Below are 27,942 nucleotides of genomic sequence, written 5' to 3'. Positions count from 1 at the left end.
GTGAGTATAATAAGATTTGAGTTTGAGAAACTCCAAAGTGTGTTTGAAAAGGACATATTGTGGGTCATGAGGTCAGCCATTCTTGTAATAATTCAAACAAAGGCACTGTTAAATCTTTTATTTCCCTACTTCAACAGAAACTACAAAAGTCCAAAGGTCACATTAAACTTTTCTAAGGAAAAAAGCTTCGTACAACACTCTTTTGGACAAAAAGCTAATGTACAGTATTTAAACCCAACAGCGGATATGAAAAATGCAACAACTTCTGTCAACATAATATAAATTGTTAATATACAGAAAAATAAGAGTAATGACATCATACCACCACCTGAAAGATCTAGATAGCTGACTGGGTTGGCACAGCAGCTCTACCAGAAAATAAAGACTAATGTGCAGACACAAATACTTGAAAACAATCTCCATCTTACACCAGTTATTTTCAATATTTTTTTAAGTTTCAACTATTCCAAATACAATGAAAGATGGTTGGTTTTCATGCTTGTTCATCAGTACTGTGAAAATCGAATTTATCCCTCTATTCATACATTCTCTTCATTTGTGACGCTCTCGTGCTTTTTTCAGCATGGACTCTTTTTTTTTTTTAGTTCCACTGGCAGGAACAGTCCAGAGGCTCTTGAAAGTTGTACTCCACGACTGTGGCATTGCGGGAGCAGTAAAGTGTGACGGAGCGAGTTTGCAGTCCACTCTCGCGGCAGCACTTACAGAACCGGGCGTGACTGTTGATGTTAAAGTTGAATATGGTGGCAGATGGGCATTTCCCATCACAAGAATAGACTGTTACCTGTAAAAAGAGGGAGACAGGAGGATGACAGGAAGAGTTAAAAAAATAAATGTAAACATGGTAATCTAGTTAGCATGTCTCTCTTCTCTCACCGGTGCGTTGCTCCTGCAGTCGTCTTTTCGAATGGTAGTTCGAATGGCCACACGTTTGCAAGTCTTACCATCCTCTTTACCTACACACATGTTCACACAGACATAAGATGCATACAAAGAGTAACACTCAGAAAGAAGGATAATTGACATTAAAAGCAGACGGCATGAAGATGCATGTTCATATATAAATAAATGCACACACACACACACACACACACACACACACACACACACACACACACACACACACACACACACACACACACACACACACACACACACACACACACACACACACACACACACACACACACACTCATACAAACCCGAGAGACTTATTGAGCTGGTGTGTTTGTTGCCCAGCAGTAGGAGCTTGCTTTGATTGACAGTTGGGTGACGGTGGGGCACAGTTCTTACAGCAGAGATCGGTTTCTTTTATTGGCTACTGACCTAAACTTAACCTTATGTTTAAGCTAATCAAGACTTGTGAAAAGCATTATGTTCAGGGCTGGAATGTAGGAAAAAAAGGAAATGAGCTTCAGCTTTTTCCTAATGGATAAATGTGTAACACTGCAGCTTATTTTGTTTCACAACTGGCGCTGACACTTGGTTTGATAAAGACTTCTCTCATATATGTAATATCCCATATTGTCTGATGGATGGTTTGGCACTATTCATTTAATTATTGCACGGTTAGATAGTGTTAGTGTTCAGGCTGCACAATTAATCAAATAATAATCGTAGCTCTGCTGCATATCAAATGAAGCGCTTCCTAAACTAAGAGAGGTTTTGGCTTCGCTGTTGTCGAGCTGTCATGCTGCTACGCACGCACCTGGAAAAAAGCAGCATGTGAATAACTAAATGTTGACGCTGCAGTCTAGAAGGGTAATATACTGTGTTTTACTTGTTTTGCCTGTCTGCTCGCTGTTCTATTTAAAAAAAACAGACGGGCAAAACTAAAATGCACTGAATTCAGTAAAAAGAAGAACAACCTCATTTGATGCCAAAATGTGTACATTAGCAGAAATAATGCATAGCATGGAAGTTAAAGCAGTGCTCTGTTTATTAAAATGTGAAGGTACAATATAAATATTCTGTCTCTAAAACCAATGAATAATTATTGTTGTATAATCAATCTCAATATTGTTAAAAGATAATTGGGATTATCATTATGGTATAATCGTGCAGCTTTAGTTTATGTTGTGTGTTTTGGAGGTTAACCAGTGAGAGGAAGAAAATTAAAAGACAAGGCAATAAATTAGACAATAGACTCACATTTATACAAAGCTTGAAATTGTAGGTGAATGAGTCACTGAGAGCCAGGATGCCAAATAATCATTGTAAGTGGGACAGTGGAAAGTAGTGGTACCTGTGTCACAGTTAGTACTACCAGTGGGGGTTACGGGATTAACGGTAAACGGTAAAACACCCAGTCCAGAACCTGGGAGCATCGCCAGGATCGCAGCCGCCGGGTTCAAAGAACGTCATGAGAACACACACAAGGTTATGTTTGGTTCAGAAAACACAGTTCAGCGTGACATACAAACACACACAAGAGGGAAGAGCTGGCATGCACATGAAATTCACTTATTTTTTGGGCCACTCCGTGCAGCCAGCCAAGGAACTCAGTCATTTGATGTCCTACAAAGAGCAGCGCAGCAGGGCAAACTCTAACCCCTGCACCATCTCGCATCCTTATTGGTAAACGCTCACCGTGGAGCACCCTGATTGGCCAAACTGCAAGGTCGCTGCAAAAGCAGGCAAGCGGGTGAGGCTGCAATGCCGAATCCACAGAGAAGAGAAAAATGTCACCGCTGCAGGTTTATTAAAGCTGCAATACACACAATTCAGATTTTTTTTTTATAAAGTAGACATGAACAGTTTACACGTCATCATCTTGAAAGCAGGAAGTTGTTGCCTTAGTAATTATATTAAATATTGTCATATTTCATCATTTTATTTAATATGTATGAATAATTTTCACCAACTATGCCATCTGTCTAAACTGTGCTGGCTCTTGAATATGTCAGCAGAAGATTTGGCGACAAACGAGGAAAGCGAGGGTTTATAAGAAATGTAGTGAAAGACCAACAAATGGGTTTATCTCCACCGTCTACAACAGGCTACCCCCAACCACTCAGCCAATAAGCCCATCCACTGCCAGGCAACAAGGCGCTCACCACTTTGACAGCTCAAAGCATTACCCGAAGCATTGAATACAATTGGAGACTTACATGTCTTGCAGCAACCATCCACATAGCTCTGAACCACACCGCCATTCTGTAAGAAGAGAGTAAGATGAGAAACCACAGTAATTAATGATGTGAAACAGAGTTTATTCAAAATATAATTTATATTAAGGACGCACCAATCAATTTTGCCTCTAGTCATAATTGACAGAAGAAAGTTGAAAGTTGATGTATAAATATTGATCCATCAAGACAAAACCACTGTGAACAGGGAATTAAACATAATAATTAAGCCGTACTGTTCATTTCTGACACTACTATTACTATTATGAATATACTGCATCCATTTTAACGACTATAATTATGCATTAGACCGGTTTTACCTGAAACTGAATGTAAAAGAAGAGGTCCTCACCTGAGTACACTCTGTTTCATTGAAAGGCGGACAAATCACCCCAGAGGCAAGTATCACTGCTCCCACTGCAGTTTCCATGCAGTCGAAACGTGTACAGTTCTCCACCCAGGAACTCCCTGCCTGCACACACAATCACAATCAGCACTGCTCAAAAAGTGGAGCATTGAGCACATGTCGATGTATTTGTTTCTTACAGCAAAAAGCTCTGCGGTCCCGTTTTCATTGTTGAAAGTACAGGAGACATTTTTACAGGAGCCGCAGCACACATGAGGGTCCGTAGACGTTACGTACACCTGGTGCTGAAAAGATGAGCCGCATGCATAAATGAAGGATTAGTACAAGACGCATTAGGGAAGACAAGTAGACGAGGCGTGTGCTAAATGTTGTAGCTGTGGAAACATACAGGGCCACATTTTTGGGAACAGTTGACTGAGCTTATTTCCATGGCGTAGAAGCCAGAGTCTGGATCTTTGTGATGCAGGCAGTGAACAGCGTAACACATCTCTCCTTCAAAGTACTGAACCAGAGACTGGCCTGGGCCCAGTACTGTTACCCCTTGGAAAAGACACACCTCTGCTTTCTCTGTAAAAGCACACAAAAACATAGGATACATAATCATACCAGACCTGAAGTGACAAATACATTTAAACAAATGTCAGGGTTAATATGAAGGGAGCCTGGAACTTGAGCAATGTGAGGCAGTAGATGAAACTGTGTCAACAACATGTCAATTATCACACTTGTGTCAGGTATGTGTGCGTATGTGTGTATGTGTGTGTGTGTGTGTGTGTTTGTGTGTGTGTGTGTGTGTGTGTGTGTCTGTGTGTGTGTGTGTCTGTGTGTGTGTGATTTCCTGCTTGTGTTACACATACGGCATATATGCTGAAGACAGCCACAGTTGGTGATACTGTCTGGAACCTCGACCAGCACTTCCCCCTGAGAGAAAAGCAGATTGCTGACTTGACTGAATTTCCTCCCTTTTTCTTCCTTCAAGCAAAGACCTGATTAGACAGTGACTTGGGATGCAACTTTTTGCTGACTTACCACCTGACAGATGGGGAGAGCGCTGTCCTCACATTGGCATTCTGGGAGTGACAGAGAGAAAGTTAGAGAGGTGGCGTGAAGTTTATGCAAATACATGATAGGCATAACAACTTCTTAAATTAATCCAATGATCACCTCAACACCCACCAGCAACAAATAGGATGTGTACATATGTATGCAAGTGTTTTTTTGAGAGTGTACCGCAGTGGTGCTGCATGCAGCAATGTCCAGGGATGGCAGTTTGAATCAAAGAGAGACCAGGTGCACAGGTCACAGATGATTCAGGGCACAGGTTGACATCACACACTGCAACACATGGGAGAAAGTACAAGCATGACTTTGAAGGCACAGACACAAAGACCCACGCATGCAAAGACACTCACACACTTACCGCAATGGTACTGTGGACAGCAGCTGTTGGTTGTGTTCAGATCCACAGCCAGCATTTCTCCATGTGCGCAACTTGGAATGGGTTCAATACATGATTCACACACTGCTCAGAAAAAAAACAATAAATTCAGTTTTGTTGCTGTAATTGATGGAGGTGCCAACAATTGAGACAAAGCAGATGGCCAACCTCCCGCCAAAGACTTCCAATTTAATTTTTAGTCTGACCTGTGAACCACAATTAAAACTTACCACAAAGGTAAGAGTAGCAGCAGGATTTTGCCCCCCTGACCTCCACTAGGAACTGGTCTTCCCTGCAGTTGGGGGCAGACACAGGAGGGCATGCCATGGGGTCACACTCTGAGAAAGACCAGTCACAGCAAAGTGTTCAGGCCAAACATCCCATCAAACAAAAAATTGACAGCATGTCTAAAAACTGTAAAAAGTGGAGCAATTAAAGTTTGTTTTCACCACATCTGTACTCGGGACAGCAGGACAGAGCACTGTAACCAATCACTAGCCTGTTCCCATTATCACAAGGTGGTGCTTCGCTGTTACAGATGGTCATGTTGCACTCTAGCAAGTTGTGAAGGAACAAAAAAAGAAGAGGAGAAAAAATCATTAAATGCATCATATCTTCACTGAAATGTTGTGATTTTTGGTCTCTAAAATTAGAAGTATTTGGGGATACTGGTTTGCTCCATAATAGGTGAACTGTCATCAGTAACATAATAATACTATAAAGGGGAAGACTTGAGGGCAGAACCAAGGGAAAAAAATTAAACCACCGTCTCTAAAATGCAACATCCAGAAGTTTGTATTTGGATCAGCTGTTTTGCTCGGCAAAAAATAACTTTATCTTTAAACTCACCACAGATCTTCTTTGGGCAACAGGCTCCTTCTTGCAACACATCCAGCACATACTCTCCCTCCCTCTCACACAGCGGTGTCGAGACAGAGTTGCAGTCTGGCTCGACAGCCACCACAGAGCCATTCTCCATGCACTTGTAGAGACAGCAGCTGCGGGCAGAGCCATTCCACACCTCGCCCGGGGCCCGGGGGTTACCCTCATTATCTGTGCACACTGGATATATCCAGGGAAATATAAAACCAGGTAAATACACACTGTATAGAAGTAACATACAGTCAAAAATAAATGCTCTAACTGTGCCGATTCCATCACAAAGTCATGGGAATACTCTGTCACTCACCACAGCGATCCTCAGTCACACAGTAAGGGGAGTCAGCGCGGTGCAGAATGGTTCCACTGCGGCACACACACTCCTCTCTGATGAAGGAGCAGGTGGTCTCCTCGTAGTACTCTCTGTTCAGACAGGTGCGGCTGGCACAGGTGCTCACACATGGCTGATACTCCTTACCAGGGGGGCACCGCAACGCTACAGGATGACAGGCACTTAGCAATGCATGAGCAACTGAGAGACAAGAATGAGTACATCTGCTTTCGTGTGTGTTGTTTCCTTACGGCAAAAGTTGTGTCGTCTCCAGCTGATGCAAACTTGATGTGTGTAGCAGACCGCCACGTACGCCGCCAGAAAGTCACACTGGTGATCCTTGTAGTGCAGGTCCCCCGCCCACATAATGTCACAGAACTGCTCTGGTGTAACCTGAAATCCCACAACCAGGCCAAAGTCATGAATTCACAACGATATAAAAATAGAGACAAATCTTCAAGTGTTAAATGTTGTAACTAGAGAATGTCAAAATCAATTAACTTACCGTAGTCATGACAAAGTAACTATACGTGATCAAACTTGTAAAATGTTGTGTGTGTACTGGAACTACCTTGCTATGACAAGGCATGAAGGCTCTCTGGCGGAGCATGGAGAGGCAGGTGGAGCAGTCCTCGATGGTGCAGTTGTCTCCGACTCTGCGTGTGTGTTCTGTTTCATCGGTTGTCGGAACTCTCCAAGCCTGAAGGAAGAGCATCATGTCTCCCACTTCTCGGACCACTGTACCATTGGGCAGCTTTAGGTCATCTTCTGGGTTCCCATCACAACAACCTGACGTAATGTGCAGACATATGTTTGGTTTAAGTGTGTGTCTGAGATATATTGCTGCTTTGTCAGTGAGCAATATATACGTGGAGTGAGATGACGTGTGTGGTTGATTAAACCAAATGGCTCTGAACATCTCAAATTGTCCTATTCAATAATGACTTCAGTAAAAGTGATGCTGCTGTTTGGGCATTAGGCCTTTAGGTGCAGATAGAAGGCACTTAGATGAATGAGGCTGCTGCTGCTGCTGCTGGAGTGTTTGTGGGGACTCACCACAGAGGCCTCGAGTGTGCACAGAGGCATTGTAAAGAGCAATGTACTGCAGCACCATGATGCCAGTGCTGTGATACCATTGTATGCTGACCCCTCCAGGCGTGTGGATCAGGTACATGCTCCCTGTGTCTTCCACATAAAGAGAGTGACGGGAAAAGGGAAGTCTGACAGGTCTGTAGTTCACTGTCACCTAGAAACAAACAAGCACACGAGAACCACATTATTTGCGTGGGATAAGTTGAACTCCTGGTAGTATATTAGCTTTAGAGACTCACCTTGCGATCCAGTCGGTTGATAATGATTCTGTAGGAGGAGGTGGTAATGTTCAGCTTCCTAAAACACAGACCAGATGTTCCACCTGTAGGACTCTGTAGGGGAGTGAAATACGAGAATGTAATGTTACAATATAATAACTATTAATTGAATAACAACTTTTAATGCAAACACAATTGTAGGGAATGATAGGGGGAGAAGACAATGTACTCACAGTTCGTCTGATGGAGTTCACGCTCTACAAAGAAAACAAAACATTTCACAAAATAGTTTGAACATGTCTGAGAATGCAATACATATTTCATTCTGGGTGTTACCTGGCTGGTAGGACATTTCTCCACGGTGCCAATAATAGTCTCCAAGGGCAAGTTAACCAGGATGTAGGAGCCGTTATCATACAAGGCCACATTGTTGCCATCAAATGTGATGACACGCAGGTCTGACATCACAGTGCAGCGACCTGGCAAAAGCAAATTGCCTCAGTACAATCACCCACAGATCATTTCAGTAAACAATGGATTCTAATCGCTACACCTGCCTATTACTGAATCACAGGGACAATCAGTTTTTTCGACATAAACCAAATTTACAGGGGCACTGCCACAAAGGACAGCAGGCGTCTGTGTTGATGAGGATGGGCAGGCCCAGCAGACTGCACTGGGGCTGAGTGGTGTTGTAGCGGCAGTGTAGAGAGGAGTTGTGAAGCAGCAGCTCTCCATTAAAACAGATGAACTCGACACACTCATCAATGCGGTAGGAGTACGGAGGCTGTGGGGATAACAACACACATTTTGTTTACATGTCTCAGCACTCCTTCATAGCCATCTGCATACTTTTTCCTTCCACCCAATATTATACAGTAGTGCCTGTAAATACAGAAGGGTTATGTATTAATATATGTTCATAGAGTAATAATGTGCATATTGATAATCAAAAGAAGTGCACAGTGTAATGTTCATACTAATACCTCTAAAAGTAAAAACTCCTTTTATTGCTGAGTCGTCATTAAAATTATTGATGTCCTGTTTTAATTTAACTGCTTCCGTTTCAAGGTCCTGATATTGTTTATGCTGGCTCACTGTCCCACTGTCATTACTTCCTGGGACACTTAACATTAACCAGAACAGAGCCATCGTTAATTTTATTACTAACACCTGTGCTTTTCCTACTATGACAAGTCAAAACTTCTGCTGGGAAATATGCCTATATACACCAAAATAATCACTTGAAACCACTGTAAGTAAAGCAATTAATGTAAAACATCAATTACATAATTAACTTTCCCATCAATTCCAATACACAAATGCATCTTCAATTTGTTTATGTATGAGTATAACACTTACTGTGCAGGGAGTAGTGGGCAAGAGGAGAGGATGTGTGGTTGATGTCTCCTCTGTTACAGAAGAGGTGTCAGGACTTGTAATTATTTCAGTGGTGGTCTTGATGGTTGTAGAAAATGGTGCAGAGGTTGTCACAGTAACTGTTGAGGCGTCTGTTGGGGTTGTGGTCTCCATTCTGATGGTTGTCTTTACAGGTGTAGGCTGAGGAGTGTCCAACATTTTCGTGGTGGTTTCAGGGACAGAAGTGGCGGCAGTTGTAACTGCTGTAGTGGGTGGTGGCTGCGTGGAGGTGGACGTTAGAGGAGGTAGAGTGGAAGTTACTGGGGATGTTGGCGATGGTGTGGTAACGCTGGTTGAGGTTAGAATGGAGGGCGAGGTGGTGGAAGAAAGAGTAGTAGGGGATGGAGGAGGAGCCGTTGTGGTGATTGTAGTAGCCTCAGTGGGTACAATAGAGGAAGTTGAGGTGGTGGTGGTTGTGGTCACCCCTGTGATTTCCGTAGTTTGACTGGGAGTCATCTCAGTGGTGCTGAGAGTTGTTGTCTCTGGCCATGTTGAGGGAGTGAGAGTGGTAGTAACAATAGTGGTGGGAGGAGCAGGGGGAGCTGGAGACAGAGACGGGGTAAGCGGAGTGGTGAGACGCTCAGTGGCCAATGTCGTACTGGAAGTAGTGGGAGTTGTGGTGGTCGTTGTGGGCCTGACGGTAGTGGAGGAGGTAGTCGTTGCTCTGGTAGCGGCAGTGGTGGTTGTAGTAGTGGGCATAGTGGTGGTTGTGGTTCTAGGCCTTACGGTAGTAGTAGTACTAGTAGTTGTAGTGGTTGTAGTTGTTGATGGTGCTGCAGTAGTTTTGTTGGACCGCGTCACATATGCAAAGGGTGTTGGAGTTGGGGGAATGGACACACCTGGTAGAAACAATTAATATTGAAATAAATATTTTTGTATTGATTGAAAACCATAACTGCAAAACACCGCTGTACTCACAGTCTTCTGCGTATACACATCTTCTGGTGACTTCATCAAGGACCATGTTCTTGGGACAGCGTGGGAAGCAGCCTTCCACACTGCAACATACACAAACTTAGCACCAGAGGTAAGCATTGATAATGTTGGTTATATAATATGTGTTTATAATAAACCAAGCCACTTACGAAGGCAGGAACTGGCAGCGTGTGGCATCTGGGTCACTGCACTTGTGGATGCAAGGGCTAGCGCAGGCCTGGTAGCGCCACTCACACATCATACGATACGGTATCACAAAAGTACTCTCTGCCGAAAGAGGGGAAAAACACCTGATCAGTTAGTTTTTGTGTTCATGTAAATGCACACGTGTATGTCTGCATGCGTTTCTGACCCTCCAGAGTGAAGCTGCCGCTGGCTTTGAAGGCTTCTGAGGAGTCATATCTTTGAGCTTGTGAAGCGGTACGTGTCAATGTCAGAAAGATGCCAGGTTGGCCGACAAGCTCGAACGAGGTGTGACCTGGCAGAAACAGCCCCTGGTGCTGGATAAAGGAGGCCCTGTGGCTAAACTCCGGCTCTCGACTCCAGCGTTCCAACTGAAGATGGCTGCGTCCTGACACGACAAGGAAATAGTTTGGTCTCTCTGCAGACTCTAGTGACACAACAGGGACACCTGTGAAAACAAGCAAATAGAGGTTAATTCCCCCATAAAGCAAAGAGTAGTTGTGTGTAACTGCGTGAATGTGGATGCTCACGAGATGTTCTGTCCTTTTGCAAGCCTGCTGTGATCATGAAGTTGAATAGTAAGCCTTGGGCAGGCAACTGGCCTGGTCTCTCTCTCACCAGAGGAAACACTGAGCTGCTGGTACGATTCACTCCAAACATGGTGTCATTATAAACAGCACTCACCAAGGAAAATGGGCCATCACCTAGCTCTACAGGGAAGCGAGAAAAAGAGAGAGGACCTAAATGTAGTGACACTCTAGCAGAATGTGTAAGGTTTGGAAACGAAAGTAAACATAATAACTCTCTGAAAACAACTAATCCTCACTCATACGTACCTTGATTATAGTATTCACAATCGTAGGCTAAAGGAGAACAAGACAGTTCAAAAGTTATAAAACATGATAACAGTTATAAAATTACTGCGGTAATATGTGAATGAGTTAAAAAAAAATAGCAGAATATTGGTATTTGAAAAGAGGGACAGAGGAAAGTGGGTCAAAGAGGGAAGTGGGGGTCACATCTCTAACCGAAGTACAATAAGCATGTTTGTGTGTGTGTGTGTGCGTGTGTGTGTGTGTGTGTGTACTCACGACAGACAGAGGGCGATCTCCAGTGTATTGTGACCCCTTGCTGACAGCATTTGTGTGCATATGCAGCGATGGATGTACAGAGACACTCACAGTCTCCCCCACGGTTACAATTGCAAGTGTCTGTCAGGCAGTTCCTATAGAACCAGGCCACATCCACCTGGAGGGTACGCACAACATATTTTCATGGTTACAAACAAACACACACATTTACATACAAACAAACACACAATCATAAGGTGAACCAGGCGAATGTCGGTGAGGGACACTGTTCAGGGGGTGAGTAGTTTTAAATTATTCAGACAGGGAAGGAGTGATGAGATATCAGGACAAAGGAATGTGGGTCAACCTCTTGTGCAGAGAGGATCAGATGAGCTCTATGACACACAGACAAAATGCTCAGTGAACTAGCCCTGTGTGTTTTTGACAAGGGTTACTGCAATGCACAGAAACAGCACCCTTAATCCCATCAAAACTTTGATATGTATTATTACCGAACCTTTTTGATGTGAGGAGCACAGATATTGATTAGGCAGGGAGCTGCAACCTGAGTGTAGCATCAGGCTTGCAATTTAATACAGCCCCGTTATTAAAAAGCTTCTCTGGAGTAATTCAGACTCTTTGTTATTTTCTATACTGGTTATGAACAATCCCAAAAAACATTCTGTAGCAATACAATTTGTGAAATGTGGTCATACAATTTAAATTAACACCATCTATTACAATCAATACTGAATGTATTTAAACAACAATAGTTACTTTAAGCGTATCGGTTTTTACAGCTTGTGTCAATTTCCCTATACCTATAAAGCAAGGGGGACTGAACTGTGTTCCCTTATACCGTACAATTTCTTCCTTTTCTTATTTTATTTCTGTCAGACGATGCATCTCCCTTTGAATTTACAGAAAGACATCGCCTACCAAAGATGTCCTGTCATGCAGAATATACAAACCACACAAACTGAAAGCTCCTTTGCGGAGCTTACATCACTTACATTTTTCTCAAGAATGCAATCTTTATTAGTGACTTCCTTGGATGGGTGCTTTTCTCTCCAATTATGAAGTGTATGAAACTCCAACAAAACCACTAAAATAGAGATGTTTGGCTATCTTCATTGGCATTTTTTAAATATACTTCCCTTCTGTTTTGAAAATAAATCTGAACAGTTCGAGGGAGTGTGACTTCTCTTGTATTAGTGCAAAAGGAAAACTCAGAATGTGTCATCTAACCATGAACTTAAAGAATAAAGCGTCATAGCAGCTCCTACCCTTCAGATTTATTTATTTGTGTAAAACTGTTTTCTACAATGACCAAGTAAAAGACACAAACTCTCCTTGGTAAATTGCAGATGCCTCTGTGCCAATCAAAATGATAAGTAAAAAGCAAGGCCATGTTTTCAACAATGTTTTATGTGTGATGTGTCTGTTTCTCACTGAGAAGGGACTAATACTCAAACCAGTGTGTGTCCCAGTCTTTGGCTACAATTTTTATGAGGTGTACCTTTTACATACTGTATATGCATAGTTCCATCTGCTGGCCAAATAGAGTACTGCAACACCGTAATAAAACATTTAAGTGTGTGTCTGTCTGTGTGTTACTTTGCTTCTGATGTGGTATTCAAGGAGGAGCGTGTTCACTGTGATCTGTTAAGAGTTGTTCCCATAACCCCTCACTATCCCGTAGTCCCCTGCTGCATGCAAAATAACCTTTTCATGTTTGTGTGTATGTGTGCATCAGTTCGATGGCACTCACCACATTGTGACAGGGTGCAAAGACATCGCTGTAGAGTAGAGCACACTCCCTCTTGGCGTACGGCTGTCTGCCTAAGTCGCCTTCACACGGTCGCTCAACTACATAGTCACTTTCACACTAAAACACACAAAACACACACACGGAAGGTGATTAAGTGTCTGATTACTCTTAAATATCACAGTGGACTCGAGGGAGACACATGGATTACAGGAGCAACAGAGAGCTAAAGAGGAGTGAAAGAGTGAGTGGTGGGAGATTCACAAAGACAGAAAGAGGAAAGAGGATAAGGAGAGAATCAATGAAGTGGAGGAGCCAGGCTGACTCATACCTGTCCCAGAGCCCAGCTATCTCCAAAGGCCTGTGCATTGTTGACTTCCATGTGGCTGGAGGTGGTCATATCGTTCACTGTCACACTGTCAAAATTTCCACACAGCCCACTGAGAAGGCCCTGAGAGAGAAAAATGAGAAAGACACTGAGCCATGTGTTCAGAGTTCTTTCATCATAACTATATATATATATATATATATACTATATCCCAAAGGACACAGAAAAATATTTAGCAAATTCTACTCCTGGTCCAGACCTTCCACTGGGGTCCGGCTCTGATGTGAACAGTAGTCTTGCGGTCCCAAAGGATGGTCAGATCCTGATTTGAGAAGTGAACCACAGTGTAGTAGCCGGCTTTCCAAAGCTCAAACTCTGATCCTCGACCCACAACAGTGGATGGGCTCTAAGGCAAGTCAAAAAAAAAGAAATTGATATTAGCAGAATTCACTGGACTTGTCTTGATATGTTTAATTAACATAGTAGTTAGAGGAAAAGAGAGAGAGGTATATAAATTGGTTGGTAGAGAAAGCGCGTGACTGTGTGGGTATATTCCATACAGGGCTGCCAGAGTTGTCTGTGAAGTAGATCTTAGTAAGTCCCACGTGGATGACCAGTATTTTCATGCACACAATGCCGCTCTCATAGCAGTCCTTGTTTTGGGCAACAATGGACACCTCGGGGTCTCCTGAACTCTGGTGAGTGGGAAAAACAAAATATTACTTTTTTGGAGGCTCACCAGCTACTCTCAACTCTGTCCTGAGAACACAATTCAGCGTTTTCGTATGTTTGTTCACCATTTCCCTTTTACTTTAGCCTCAACAGCCAGAAACACAATATCTGAATACCATGCGATAGATTCGCAGAAGTTGAAATTTGATTCTACCTTTTCAGGAAACAGTGTCTTTCTGGATACATGAGGGGTGACAAGAAGAGGAAGCACCTCTCGGCAATGAAGACACTGCTCTGACCTGCTTCCCCATTATTTTCAGGTCTGCGCGGTGGCCGGCAGCCTGTTACGTCTGAATTGGAATGTCTGTTCTGCTAATTCTAATTCTATATCCCTGGGAGCGCAGGAGTCCTGGGGTTTGAAGTGAACACAGGTCTCTTTGTGTTGCTACAGCTTTGAGCATTGACTGCTAGCATTACTGTGGTGCAAACCCAGCAACACACACACACACACACACACCTACACACACACACACACCTACACACACACACACACACACACACACACACACACACACACACTTTAATCTGCTCTAATTAAAAAACCCTCTCTGTCCCAAGGTAGGAAGCTTGGATCGTCTTTCCCTGATCCAAACCTGGTCAGGAAACATGGAGGATGTTAAACACATACTATCTCTCACACACACTTCTCTGACACAGTCTAACGCAAACACACTTTCACCACATGATTAGCATTCCAGTGCCCAAGCTGAATCTATACATTTGTCAGTTCAGTAGTGTAATTTTACATATTTTTACACACTCTGTCTTTATTTGCAGATGTAAGACTGTACTTAAAGATTACCACGCACACAATGAATCTACTCACTTTAAGCAAGTAGACCTGACAGTCAGAGTAGTAGTCATACTCAAGGCCATCGAAAGTGTGATAGTGTCTGTCGCTGTAGACAGTACACACAGCTGGACATGGTGAGTAGCTGCAGTTAAAATAGCCACGGTGACACACACTGAGGAGACGGACAAGCAGTTGCACATGGGAAAAGGAACAAAAAAACCATGGGGTACAGTTTGTTAGAAATGACTTTAAACATGCAGAATTAAACATAGAAAATGCAGTAAGACATGAATTTGATTTGTCTGTTTCTCCATCGATGGGAAAATACTACCAGGGAGTACAGTAAAGGTGTGTACCATTTGTAACAAGATGTTTCCACAGTTTCTCCAGGAAGGTATTCGAGGCCCAGCCAGGCACAAGGGCAGTTCTCTGGATAGTAACACTTGCTATGATGCATCACCAGCCTTCAGAGGTAAAACATAACTCAGGTAGAAAGTACTGAACATGCAAACACCTGATTTAAAGCCCATACTGCACTAAGTTAATTTAATCAGTTCTGTGCGTAAAACCGACTGTATTGTTGTTGTGTAAAGTCCAAAAAAAAGCTTCCACTGTGTGTAATCAAGTTGTCGTTGATGAAGGCTTTCCATTTGAAACTGACACAATTATAGAACTGTAAATACTTTTCTTGATTAATACACCATGAAAAGACTAAACCTGTGGTTTTGCTCATTGATTACAGATAACTACGGACTAGCTTCCAGGCAGCCGCTGGTTTCAGTTGCTTTCATCACAGCATGAAATCCACTTATTTTAATGTTTAATCCATTACAATTAACATTTAGCTTCCTTAAATTGTTGTTTTTTTAGTTACATTGCATGACAACTCAGTTGCAAGCAGGGACTACAGCAAATCAATGGGTCCCTCTAATGAAGCACTGATCTCAAGCATGTTTTACACAATATGCAAGTAGATGTTTATTCTGAAATGAACGGAAAGGTAAAACCTCAAAATATGTAGTACTTTTTGCAAAGTGAACTAGAAACTGGAAACTTTTATGGTTTTGTAATAGACAACAATATTGTAACGCAGCAGATGCGTATTTACCCAGGAGGGCAGACACAGCCAGGGATGCATGGTGTGCTGGGAGGGCAGGTGAGGTTCAACATCAGGTTACGGCAGGTCGGTGCACAGGCCACGCCTCCTCTCTGCTCGCTACAGCTGTGGTACACTTTACCCTCTGGACACTCTCCGACCTCTACACTATCGGGCTCTACGTGCATGCAACAAAACACACACACACACACACGAAGAAAATCAATGCCCCAGTCGCCTTAAACATCAAACACAACAGCCAGTCATGGGAAACAAGCTACAAGCACAGACATAAGGCTCTTGATTTCAGCAAGGGGGACACAGCCTGAAACGGCACTTTGTTGTTGGAAAGAACGAGAGCAGGAACTGAAGGGAGGGGGGAGTGCGGAGAGGTTACCTTTTTCCTCTGGCACACACTCCATCTTCCCATTTCTGCACAGGCTGATGGAGGAGACAGGAAGGGAGAGAAAAAGAGATGAGTGTTTGGCAAAGAAAGTAATGATATCAAACACAAGATGAGCTTAAGAGCTCTATGTCCCATTTGACAATCACTTAAGCTTTTATCACTTTCTTAGATGTATTAGACAGACAGTGTGTGTGAGGATGTTACACTGTGCGATCAGCAGAGCAGCCAAAGTGAGTTTCCCTTTTCAGTGAAGGTCAAGGCCAGCAGTGACTCACCAGGGGCCAGAGGCGCTGAAGGTCACCTCCCCTGGCTGTGACACACCACCCATGGAGTAACAGTGACACTGGGACCTGAGGGGAAACTTGTGACTTTATTCTAATTACATTAACGAAGGATGAGGCTTTCTCAGTTGGTGTTTCTCAGCCAAATAGCAATTGATGACGGTGATTAGGATGATATATGAGGTGGCAAAGTCTTACAGTTGCACACAGCGCTGGCGCACATCGTCATGGTAACTGCTGTTTGGACAGCCACACCCCTCGGCACAGTCATCAGGGTTGCACGTCTCCGTGGAAGACAGAGTACGACAGGAACGCCCACAAGACGACGCACAAGAGTGGTACTGCATGCCTCCAAGGCACACCACTCCTGTGTATACACACACACACACACACACGCACACAAACACACACACACACACACACACACACAAACACACACACGTTGTACATACTGTAACTCAAAAGCGATTGTGATTTTACTCTGTGTACTGTGGGAGCCACATGAAAAACATCAATCACAATGATAGACAATAAAGATTTTCTGATTCTAAAACAAACACAAATACTCAATCCACAGATATACCGTAACACCATGTAAATCTGTGACCATTTCAGGTGATACATGTGAAAGTATTTGTAAAGACAACACTGTATGGATAAAAGCATCTCAGATAAATACTCACCACATTCAGAGACGTGTGATCTGAAATGAATGTCGACTCCATGTTTGGAGCAGAGGTACGCGTAGTGAGCCAGTGCTGTGCACAAACAGCTGCTCCCACAACGACAGGCCTGGTAGCGGCACTGCTGCTGGTAGATGTTTGGACTGATGTAGCCATGACATGGGGCAAACACACTCCCCAGAAGCACCTCACACTGGGATGCATAGAATACTAGAATATAGACACACACAAACAAACAACACCATGTAACACATCACAAATTCAGGCCTGAAGAAATGATGAAACCCTTCCAGACAGTGTGCAGTATATGCACCACACATAGGGTCATCTTTATTAATTGAAAAACTAAATGTGACATTAGGTCAAGGTGAACATAACAATAAACAACAACAATATTTCTACAACATCCGTAATAATGATGCAGAGAGTGGCAGCATGTCCTAAAAACAAACGCTACCCTACGTCATGTAAACAAACATCAGCTGCATGCTCAATATCATGCTGGAGACATAACCACTTAAAAGATGGGTGAGTTGTACTTACTTGCCATCTTTCAATGGTTGTATTAATAAAAAAAACACACATGTTATATTGTGCTATTTAGAGTAAATGACATACAATATACTCCCTCTCTCCTTTTCTTAAAAGCAACGGAAAAACAGTAAGTACAAAAGAATAGGAAGAAATAATAAAAACAGATGACATCATTATTACCATGGTGCTGGTTCATCTCACATGGGTCTATGATGGGCAGGTTGACCGGAGCCACACAAGCTGAGGAAACCTTCCAAGCATTGGCATGAAGCTGAGGAGTGCCCTCTATCATTCCTGCTGGAGACCTACAGACACACACACAGTCAGGTATAATTATATTTTAAAATTGATCTATAAGTGCAAAGTACTTGCTTACAGGAAGTCGTCTCGTAGATTTCCATTTAAAATTCCACAAAGGCCCAGCGTCTGTCCACGCCATTGGCTGTCCAGCTGCAGATAGACCCGCCCTCCTCGACCATCATAATGAAGCCTCAGACCAATCCCTGCCTTCAACTGTGTGAACACAGAGGTCAGCTTCTGCACTTCCAATGCATCTGTGTACCCAGAAAAAAACATCGAAAGCCATGATCAAAAATGAAATTACTGTAAAAGAAGGCAAGTTTAATCATATTTGTATTACAGTTTGAAGAGGAATTATTTCAGAGTAATCTGACTGCATGTGATATGTAATGTGAACCTGTGGTTTAGCAAAGAGCCTTTGTGATTCCTACCATCAACATAGGGCAGGACAGGCACCGGGTTAACACCAACTATCACCTCCCCCTCTCTGGTCAAAGTGATCTGTCGACTCGCATCTTCCTCCAACACCACTGTCACTGACTGAATACACACCTGCTGCTGTAGATGCACAGACCACACAGACCGACAGTTATATGTAGGAAAAGAAAAACAAGATGGTTGATGAGTGTGTGTGTGTGTGTGTGTGTGTGTGCAGGTAACCATGCACGCTACCTCTGCACAGGTAGTGTATTGCAGCGTGACGGTGAATCTGCTGCCGCTGCGGCTCTTTGCCAGGACGTATTGACACGACCCCGGCTGGAGAAACATCCTACCGTCAAATGTCGTCACAAATACGTCACCTACCACCGAACACTCAGCTAAGAAGGGAGAAGAGGTACAGTAATGTATCTGAATTCACTGTTTCACTTCCAGCGGTGACCTGCTGTGAAAGCGTAAACTCACCGGTGCAGTTGTTCTCAGAGCAGTTCCACACTCCTCCGTTGCACACACTAGCAAAGAACATACAGTAGGTTAGCAGCACATTGGCAAGACTATAGAACATGCATCAGAGGGTAATTAGAAAAAAATAACAATGTAGCATCACTTTTAAGAGAAAACCGAAGATCATATAGACGTGAATGCAATTTGACGTGTTTGTATTGAATTTTTTGTTAGTATGCATTTTCTTGCACTTTATACTAGTTTAATAATAATTTTGCAACCTTGCCTGAATCTGAGCATTCACAATACTTTATTCCATTTAAAGAGTATTGCTGTCATGACCCTTCAGCCTTCTCCCTCTATCTTAATCAAAGACCACACACAGTAACCAGATGTTGCTTATCTGGACATCTAGACATATAATATTTGATAGAATCACCAGGTGTTGTTAGGTTACATTACATGTAAGTATTTTCTGGAAGTAACCAACCTGTTAATAATAGCGGGCCATCTGTTTAATCAAGGAGAGGCTGACACAAGGCTTTTATTCAGAAATATTTTCAGGACAGTGTTTTGTGAGCTGCATTGACTTGAACAGGTCCATACATTAATAGAGTATCGGCTTATAATTGTGGATTATTATCAATGTTTACAAATGAGCACATTTTAAACTTTTTGCTGTCTAAAATAATATCATTAACATTGATAATGAAATTAAATGAATCATGGCCATTATGAAAGACACACTTTAAGGGCTTGCAGCAGCAGCAGCAGCAGCAGCAGCAGCAGCAGCAGCAGCAGCAGCAGCAGCAGCAGCAGCAGCACTAACGTTGTGTGTGGATACCACACATGACCAAACTTACCAAACACTACATCCCTGTTGAAGCACATGTCCTTGTAAATATGAAGTGCCATGGTACACACATGGACACTGAGAAACAGGAATACATGTTCCATTTTGAAGGATAAGTCCTGGGAAAAGACGATTGAAAAGTTAAGTGTAAGTTAAGAGATCAATCAACTAACATTATTTAAGAGTAATTAGTAGAAAAGTAGATACCATCAGGGCAGTAGCAGCCATCCAGACAATGCAAGTTGGTACCGAGACACTCTTTTTCAAATGTACAGGTTGGTGGACAACAACTGATACAGTCTCTATAAACAAAACTCTCCTCACAGCCATCATCTGCATCCAAACACAGACAGTTTCAGATAAAGATAGATAACAGAGCATAAGCATGGAATATATGTTGACATAATAAAAATGAACTTACTACAAGAAGGGAAGCTGTCTCTCCACTCTCTTACTGGATATCCAACATGTGAGCAGGCTCTGGTGTACTCAACCAAGGCTCGGCAAAACGTTTCCTCGTCATCAGATCTATAAAAAAAAAGAGGGGAAAAAAATAAAAATACATATGAATTATTCTTGGGAAACCACATTTATTTTATTAGAAAAGCTGAAAAACTGACGCCTGTATCGTATCTATTGATGGAAGGTTCATTCTGTAACTCGGCTTACACTGAGAACAACAAAAGAAAGACAGGCTGAAGAAAAAGTAAAAATGTATTGAAGTGTTTTCACTTACACACAAAGGTCAGACATACAACTGGCCACAAAGGGATTTGGGTCAATGTTTTCATGGCACGACAGAAATGGGAAGAAGAGAAGTGCACTGCATTTCTCCATGGCATCCTGCACACATTCACAATAAATACAATACGGTATGAATATAATGCACATAATACAATATACAGAGAGGTAAAGATAAACGAACACTGCTGCAGTCTTTTAACCCACAAGGACCATCCTCTTATCACATCAACAGAGATGTCAGTTGCACTTTTGTAGTTGTATTTTCTGCCATGTAATAACAATGTGTACATGGTAAACAATGCTGACATACAATACAATAGTAATACTGAGGAGAGAAAAAGTGTATGTGGTTCTTACATCCATATCTGACTCAGAGTGGCAGGGCCCGTTGAAGTCAAGGTCTATTGAGGGACAAGCTCTCTCGTGAGGAAGGTCCACTGCCCAGCTGTTTGCAAACACTGCCGGTTCATCTGTCCGAATGCCTTAAACACAAAGCCAACACCCATATATGTATACACATTCACCACACAAGTTCCAATGAACAGAAACATTCATTATTTATGTATCTTCCTATATTATCATCAAAGATATTTAAATTTAACGTAACATTGTGTTTGCTGTATTAATCCAATAAAAAACAAATTAAATTGAGCATTACGTGTCAACATCTTGTAAATGTGCCATGTCTATTGGAGCTTTATAGACAGAGCCTTTCCACTTGTTTCCTATCTTTCTCTCAGCTCGTCCTCCTGCTACTGGATAGCTCTCTGCTCAAACAAGTAGGGGACTGCAGTTCATATTACTGGTCATCTGAGGAAGAATTTGTGCTCCTTCCAGCCATTCAAACCCAAACTATCAGTTCTCCCCTATCCTTCCACTCTGTGCTCCTATAATTGTCTAGAATCAGTGTTGAGTGTATAATAATAATAATTGAGGTGAGTGGGTGCTGAGAGAAGGGATAAGCGGATGGGGGCTGGTCTTACCCCGGGGAGTGGTGAGGTCATCGCCAGCAAGATGGTTGAAGTTCCCACATAGGCCACAAGGGCCCCCCTGGTGCTCCTCACTCATCTTCAGGTAGACGCCAGAGCCTCCATCCCAAGCCAAAGAGAAGCCAAACACACTCTTCACCAGCAGGTAATCAGCCAGTCGCTCAATAAACACACCGCCAACAGTGTGCGGCAGACTTAACCTGACATTTCAGAGACAGAAATGTCAAGAGAGTGACAGAAAATGCAAGCTTTTTGAAAATCATGCTCATAATGGTGGGTGTTGATGGGGCTGTGAGTCACTGAGTTGTTTTTCCATTTATGTTATTACAGTTTTGTATCAAGATGTTTTTGGTGAAAGACTTTTTAAAATCTATCTGTGTCCCTACACACACACACCTGTGGCCTCCCTGGTGGACCTGATACCCAGAGATGTGGATCTCTTCTTCATTTGGGAAGAACAGACTGAGAGCTCTTGGGCATGAATGCACACTTTCGTCACACACTCTGCTGTTGTGGACCTGAGAAGACAAGAAAAAGAGGAAAGAGAGTAAAAGAAAGGGTCACAGGGGGAAAAGGATGTAAATGTGTTACTGTACCCAGGATTAGCCCTGGGCCTGTAACCGAAGTAAGCATTGTAAAAAACAGTCACATGTCTGTTAATGATGCCAACCAACTGCCACAAATGATCGCTGCGATATAACCTCTTAATTACTGGAACAACTTAATTGACTTATGCTGTGACTATCAAACAATGTATGAGAGAGGATGAAAGGCTAAGACTTACAGCTAAGTATTTTTGAAATACTTTCATCAGCAATGTTACAAAGGTTTGATGCCATCCACATCATTTATCAGCTTAAAGGATAACATTGGTAAAACCCTCTGTTTAGGTATTGTTAACACATGGCGGTAAAAGAGATAAGAAACTTAATTGGTTATTTAATCTGTTTAAAATGTCCTCAAAATGCTCTGCGTTGTAGTTATTAGCGAATATTACTTAAACTAGGGAAGCAATTGCTGGGGACTCCCAATAAACTTTAGTGACCATTTATATGGTAATAAAGAAACATGTCACCCAGTTAAACAGTGTGGCTTATTAACGTGTTTTTGAAAAACAATATACTAATCTGTATTTGGTTTTGACTAAACAATAGTTGTTAGTCGGACTAACCTAGTTTTGGTCTTTTTTTATGAGATTTACAGTCTACAAAAACAGAGAATATCATCAGACTTATCATTTAAACGAGGTCTGGCCAAGTCATCTTTTAAAGCGGGTAGTTCGGGTGTTTTGAAGTTGGGTTGTGTGAGGTGCTTTCCATAGTCGGGGTATTTCCTACAGTAGATGGCGGTTGGCACATCGTTCTTTTGAAGAAGCAGACAGGAGTGTCAGGATGGGAGCAAAGAAAGCTACTGCTGTGGAGGGAGGCAGCAGCAAAATGTAATTTAGACACTTAAAATAAAGACCCACCTATTACAAAATCAATACCACTTCAAATTGTAAGTGGGCTGTTCTTTTAGGTGTCTAAAATATGTTTTGTTGCTGCCCCTGGCCACAGCAGTGTATTTCTTTGCTCGTATGTTTCTACAAACTTGGTGCATAACAAGCACTATCTACAGTAGGTAACACACTGACTATGGATACCTCAAACAACCCCCATTAAAAACACCATAACTGTCCCTTTTATATGAGTTTTAAAGCAACATGAGGTACCGGTAGTGTTCTGTTCCCAAATTTAAACTGCAAAATTATGTAATAAATTAAGATGATTTAGACACAGACTATTTAAAACTAACCAAAGGAATATGATAATTACATCTTACACAGGGTGGATAATGACTGCTAATGGGCATGCTGCCTACTGTTATATAACACATATATAACTCCTGTTTGTCAAAGGATTTTGATTTATAAAGTAGATTTATACCACTACATTTTAGCTTCTTAATGTGATTTCTGGATTATTTTAGTTTGATTGTATGCATGGTGTTATTGTGAAAAAACGAACCACCCTGTATACTGCACATATACACAGGTTAAAATCCGTTTAAATATTTCCGTAGGTAATTTCGATCTGTCTGCTCTTACCCACACCGTGTACTGTGGTGCAGCTGCGTGGCAGTCCTGGGCCAAAATATAAGAGCAGGTTCCAGGGAAGTAGAAGTATATTCCATCAAATGTTTCGTAGTGGTGCTGACCCCACGACCTGCAGATCCCGTCTCTGTCCTGGCCCTGGTTAGGTACTGAGAGGAAAATTGTCAATTCACTCGGACATTCATACATTCAGTTTCCTGTGGTCGTGCAAATATGTTTTTGTCAAACTAAGAGGCAGAGTCAGACAGCCTATCATTTTTTAATCATCTCTCATATCTTTCATCATCTGTGATTTTATTACTTATCAATGCAAAATGAATACTCAAATAAAACAACTCTTTGTTGCAGGAAATCATAGCTGGTGATGCCAAGACGCTGCCTAAGACCCTACCCAATCTTAGCGGGTGACGGTGAGTCACATCCTCTGATTTTATCAGTGAGTAGCTTGTCATGCTGATGGAATTACGAAATTGTAAATTTTTCAAGTGTGTCCCAATAATATTGAACATTTCCAGAAGATGTGTTCTGTGGCATCAGCTCTGATCCCTGGCCTTCAACATGTTGCATTACAAGGGGGAAGCTTGATTATTTGTCTTGAATCTGGCTTTCATGATTTTCTTTCAGGAACCTTTTTATTAATGCTACTATGATTTACGTGATGGTGCTAAATATATGCATTACTATGTTGTTAATAGTCTATTTTAGGATTCAGTTACAGGTTCCTAAGGAACTATATTGTTTCCAACATGTGTGCAACCACAACATTAGATTGCTAAAAAGAAAAATGTCTTTACAATAACAGTGACCTCAGATGTTGTGACAGTCTGTATAAGGAGTCTGTTCAGAATATAGAAACTAGAACCTCCATCACTCACTCAGCCCTTACCCTATTATCAAAGTGCAAGTCATTTTACTGTTTATCTGCTGCTGTGGGTAGTAAAGTATATGTCTGTGTACGGGGGACAGAAATAGAGAGAAATGTGCGGAAATCTGATAATTAATACTGGACTGTGTGCATGTAATTAACCTTTGTTGAATGATTTGTGAGTCTGATGTGCACACACACACACACACACACACACACACACACACACACTGACGTATACACACACACACACACACACACACGCATACACACACACACACACACACACACACACACACACACCACACACACACACACACACACACACAAGCATTCCTGTTTAAATGAGTGTGTAACTGTAGACTGTTTGCTGACATTAAAAATGAAAAACAAGGAGTCTGTTGCGTACCAGGAAAGGTGCTTGTCAATCAACAATAAAGATGTCATGTGGATGATATTCTAACAAATCTGATCCAACGCCAAAGGAAGATAGTATACGTGTGTGTGTGAGTGTTTGTTTATGTGTCTTACTGATCTGGCAGCGGTCTCCCAGTGCCTGGAACTGAGCACAGTCACACACCCCACCATCCTGACACCAGCCACCATTGAGGCAGCCGCAATATTCTGGGAAAGACACGAACAAACTCAAGTTAATTTACCCCAGTCTATATGGGTCATGATGGTGTTAAGCATCTGTGAATTGGTTGTTTCATAAGTAGCATATTTACCTGAAGAGGAATCTCTGGCTGTGTAGTTGTGTAAAAGGCTGCGTGACAGAGTACCCTCCGACAGCAGCGGTCTATATGTCTTGGAAAACAATGAACAATAAACGCTTAGAGTAGTTCCTTAAACAAGTCTAAAATTTGAACACCATCAGTGACACAGCGCTGTACTGTTGGTAACTTGCTGCTGAAAGTTAAAAGTTGCGTCAGGTTGAGTGGGAAAAAGTGTATGTGTGTCTCATTCTTTACAAAGACAGCTTTGTGTGGTTAGGGTGTTGTGCGCTTGTGGGTGCCCTGAACTCCTCTGGTTCTCTTAGGTGTAGTGTACCAACCTCCTCCCCGAGGAGATCCCGTTTCCTCCGAAGTGCATTAGCCCTTCTGCACACACACACAAACATGCACATTAGTGGGAAGAAACAGTCAAAGGGGAGACTTAAGTGCACTTTACACCACTTGAATTCAGACTACACTATTCTTAACTGAACCCTTGCACGCACAAGTGCACTTGCAAACACACTCATATGCCGTCTCTGCCACACACTCTAGTGACAGAACCAGAAAGTGCAACTGCATCACAGACAGTGGTCTGTGTGAGGATGACCTGTGAATGATCAGGCAATAGTATCAAGTAATACTTTTTTTTTCACAATATTACTTATGTTTTGGCCACACTGGAAATGTCAGGAAATACTTTCTTCCCCATTTCTTCCTCATATTTACCTCTGTATTCTTCCTTCTGCTACTGAAAGTCGGCTCTGAGCTCCTAAACACAGATATACAATACACATTACATTTTTTAAATATGTATCAGTTATTTATCTATTCTAAAATAATTGTTGCAATGTAGCTAAATGTAGATCAAGAAGAGTCCTCTCCGAAACATTTGGGTAAGTATGTCATTTAAAATGATTTAGCAGTGTTAGGAAACAGCAATATGATAGGCAGCAAGGGAGAGCAGTGTTCTTTATGATAAAAGCAAATGACCACTGATATTTAGGAAAGAGAAAGAAAGGTTACAACAATCATATGAAAAAAAAAAAAAACTTTTAAAACAAAGGTATGTGACTTAACAATATAAAGAATAGTTACTACTTTTGGTAGACCTATTCATATACATGTGTGTTGTTAAATGTAATTCACATTCATATCTAACTAACTTTATTGCAAGACTATCACACATTTTTTGGGAGAAAAGTAAAACTGTCAAACTCACCCTCAAGTAACAGCAAGTGGGAGATTGAAAACGACATAAGAAGAAATCGTTTCACTATCCACTTTAAGTTCATTTCAGAGTCCGAGAGGAAGTTCAGTCGAAACGTTAACGGTGCATTTCAATGGTCCCGGGAGGAAAGGGTTTAAGACGTGTGGTCGCACCGGGACGATGCTCGGTCGTACATGTGAAACCTACCTGGAGGCGACAGCCCCCCTGAGCAGATGACGAGGAGCACCTGTGTGGGCAGGAAAGCGCGCGCGCGCTGCCCTCCGTCACTCCAACATCCGCAGCCAGCAGACAGGTCTGTGGTCACTCGCCTCTGTGAGCGCCCCGAGGTCAGCCGCGCCGTCGCGGAGGTGTTCACCTCCATATTCACGGTGAAATGTCCGGCTGCGACGTGACACGAGGGGGGGGGGGGGGGTCACACCAATGACGTAACCGAGCAAAACAGAGGGCTACGAATTTACAACATTGCTGGATAAGATATTTTGGCTTAAACTAAATTTACGGTGAAGCTGTTGTTTTTCCCAATTACAAACGTATGGTGACGGCGGGTTAAGCTCTAGTTAACGTTAGTTTTGCCCATCTTTTTGACATTTAAATAGCTAGTTTCGCAATCGGCCACATTTGAAAAGTTCAGTTTAACGGAATAACCAAGCTAACCAATTCACTTAACCCAAGCTTGTTTTTTGTTTTTTTGTTTACGACTTGCCAACTTTAATTTTGGAACTACTCTGGCTAAATACTAGCTTGGTAGGGTTTCGGTAAACTAAAACTAGCCAAGTCAATTTTACCGAGCCACTTTGCATACCGTTTGGCAGGAAACAAGGGCACAAGTCTTGTCTATTGTTAATGTATTTAATTAATGTTTATGTTGGTGAAAGGCATGATGTTGTATGTATATATATATATATATATATATATATATATATATATATATATATATATATATATATATATATATATATATATATATATATATATATATATATATAGATATGGTAAACTATTAACTATCTCAGTAAATGTAACTAAAATAATTGCCACATTTGGAAATAGGATTTCTGATTGTCCTTAAAGCATGTGAATGCCGCTGACTAGAGTTCACTGGTGCATCCACACTAATATTAGCATCTCCACAATATGACACAGTCCAATGCAAAATAGCATAATAGTAATATTATTGTGAGTCTTATAATGCTTATTGACTCTCTTATTCCTCTTATATTGTCCAGCCTATACATGGCTCAACACAACATCTGAGGAAGAACACACTCTGAACCCAATGATTTTTCCTTCTACCTATCCTATCTATATAATCTATCCTATGTTGCCATCTGCACTTCAAACTGCAAGGCTCTGCATCTTTTTTCTTTTGCGTTATGTCCATAGATTTCTGTAGAATGTATAACAACCCATTATCAAAAGGCAACAGTTCTATAATTATGTTGTACAGGTGTAGGTGATAGCACAGAACAGAAAAAGACACTAAAATAAAAAAAAATCTCATCTTGTTTAACAGCACTGTAAATAGTTATACATCTTACAACTTTTCGTTGCAGTTAAGGTATATACAGAAGGA

At 41.9% G+C, this 27,942-nt stretch overlaps 1 protein-coding gene across 1 annotated transcript; it reads right to left on the bottom strand.

The window, feature by feature from the left end:
* Positions 1-103: 103 nt before the first annotated feature.
* Positions 104-26,433, bottom strand: otogl (otogelin-like). The gene is made up of 57 exons (XM_068603018.1): positions 26,361-26,433; positions 25,868-25,910; positions 25,441-25,525; positions 25,154-25,232; positions 24,957-25,049; positions 23,555-23,709; positions 21,865-21,986; positions 21,463-21,668; positions 20,837-20,961; positions 20,472-20,578; positions 20,157-20,263; positions 19,943-20,068; positions 19,746-19,854; positions 18,904-18,950; positions 18,673-18,818; positions 18,432-18,558; positions 18,077-18,254; positions 17,881-18,005; positions 17,167-17,376; positions 16,682-16,850; positions 16,478-16,552; positions 16,194-16,237; positions 15,809-15,974; positions 15,057-15,164; positions 14,734-14,872; positions 13,736-13,870; positions 13,435-13,581; positions 13,179-13,298; positions 12,851-12,967; positions 11,101-11,257; positions 10,846-10,872; positions 10,540-10,719; positions 10,179-10,457; positions 9,976-10,093; positions 9,809-9,888; positions 8,834-9,729; positions 8,081-8,258; positions 7,808-7,950; positions 7,705-7,728; positions 7,493-7,585; positions 7,218-7,407; positions 6,733-6,950; positions 6,413-6,554; positions 6,141-6,326; positions 5,801-6,013; positions 5,401-5,505; positions 5,182-5,289; positions 4,934-5,035; positions 4,744-4,848; positions 4,543-4,583; positions 4,371-4,434; positions 3,902-4,080; positions 3,693-3,797; positions 3,499-3,618; positions 3,129-3,174; positions 895-974; positions 104-802 (listed from the first exon to the last, which is right to left on the bottom strand). Exons 1-57 carry the CDS (start codon positions 26,431-26,433, stop codon positions 602-604), a joined length of 7,863 nt encoding a protein of 2,620 aa, XP_068459119.1. The 3' UTR covers positions 104-601.
* Between the last annotated feature and the right edge of the window lie 1,509 nt (positions 26,434-27,942).

Source organism: Clinocottus analis, unplaced genomic scaffold (genome assembly GCF_023055335.1).
Source record: "Clinocottus analis isolate CAN_PGR_092001 unplaced genomic scaffold, fCliAna1.0.p SCAF_6, whole genome shotgun sequence".
Taxonomy (NCBI): domain Eukaryota; kingdom Metazoa; phylum Chordata; class Actinopteri; order Perciformes; family Cottidae; genus Clinocottus; species Clinocottus analis.
Note: the sequence above shows the minus strand (reverse complement) of the source record. Positions and strands in the feature narration are given on the sequence as shown.

Coding starts and splice junctions, on each gene's coding strand:
- otogl (XM_068603018.1), bottom strand. CDS start 26,433: ATGAACTTAAAGTGGATAGTGAAACGATTTCTTCTTATGTCGTTTTCA. Junction 25,233..25,440: donor GAGAACCAGAGGAGTTCAGG/GCACCCACAAGC, acceptor TTGTTTTCCAAG/ACATATAGACCGCTGCTGTC. Junction 10,873..11,100: donor GAGATCGCCCTCTGTCTGTC/GTGAGTACACAC, acceptor GTTCTCCTTTAG/CCTACGATTGTGAATACTAT.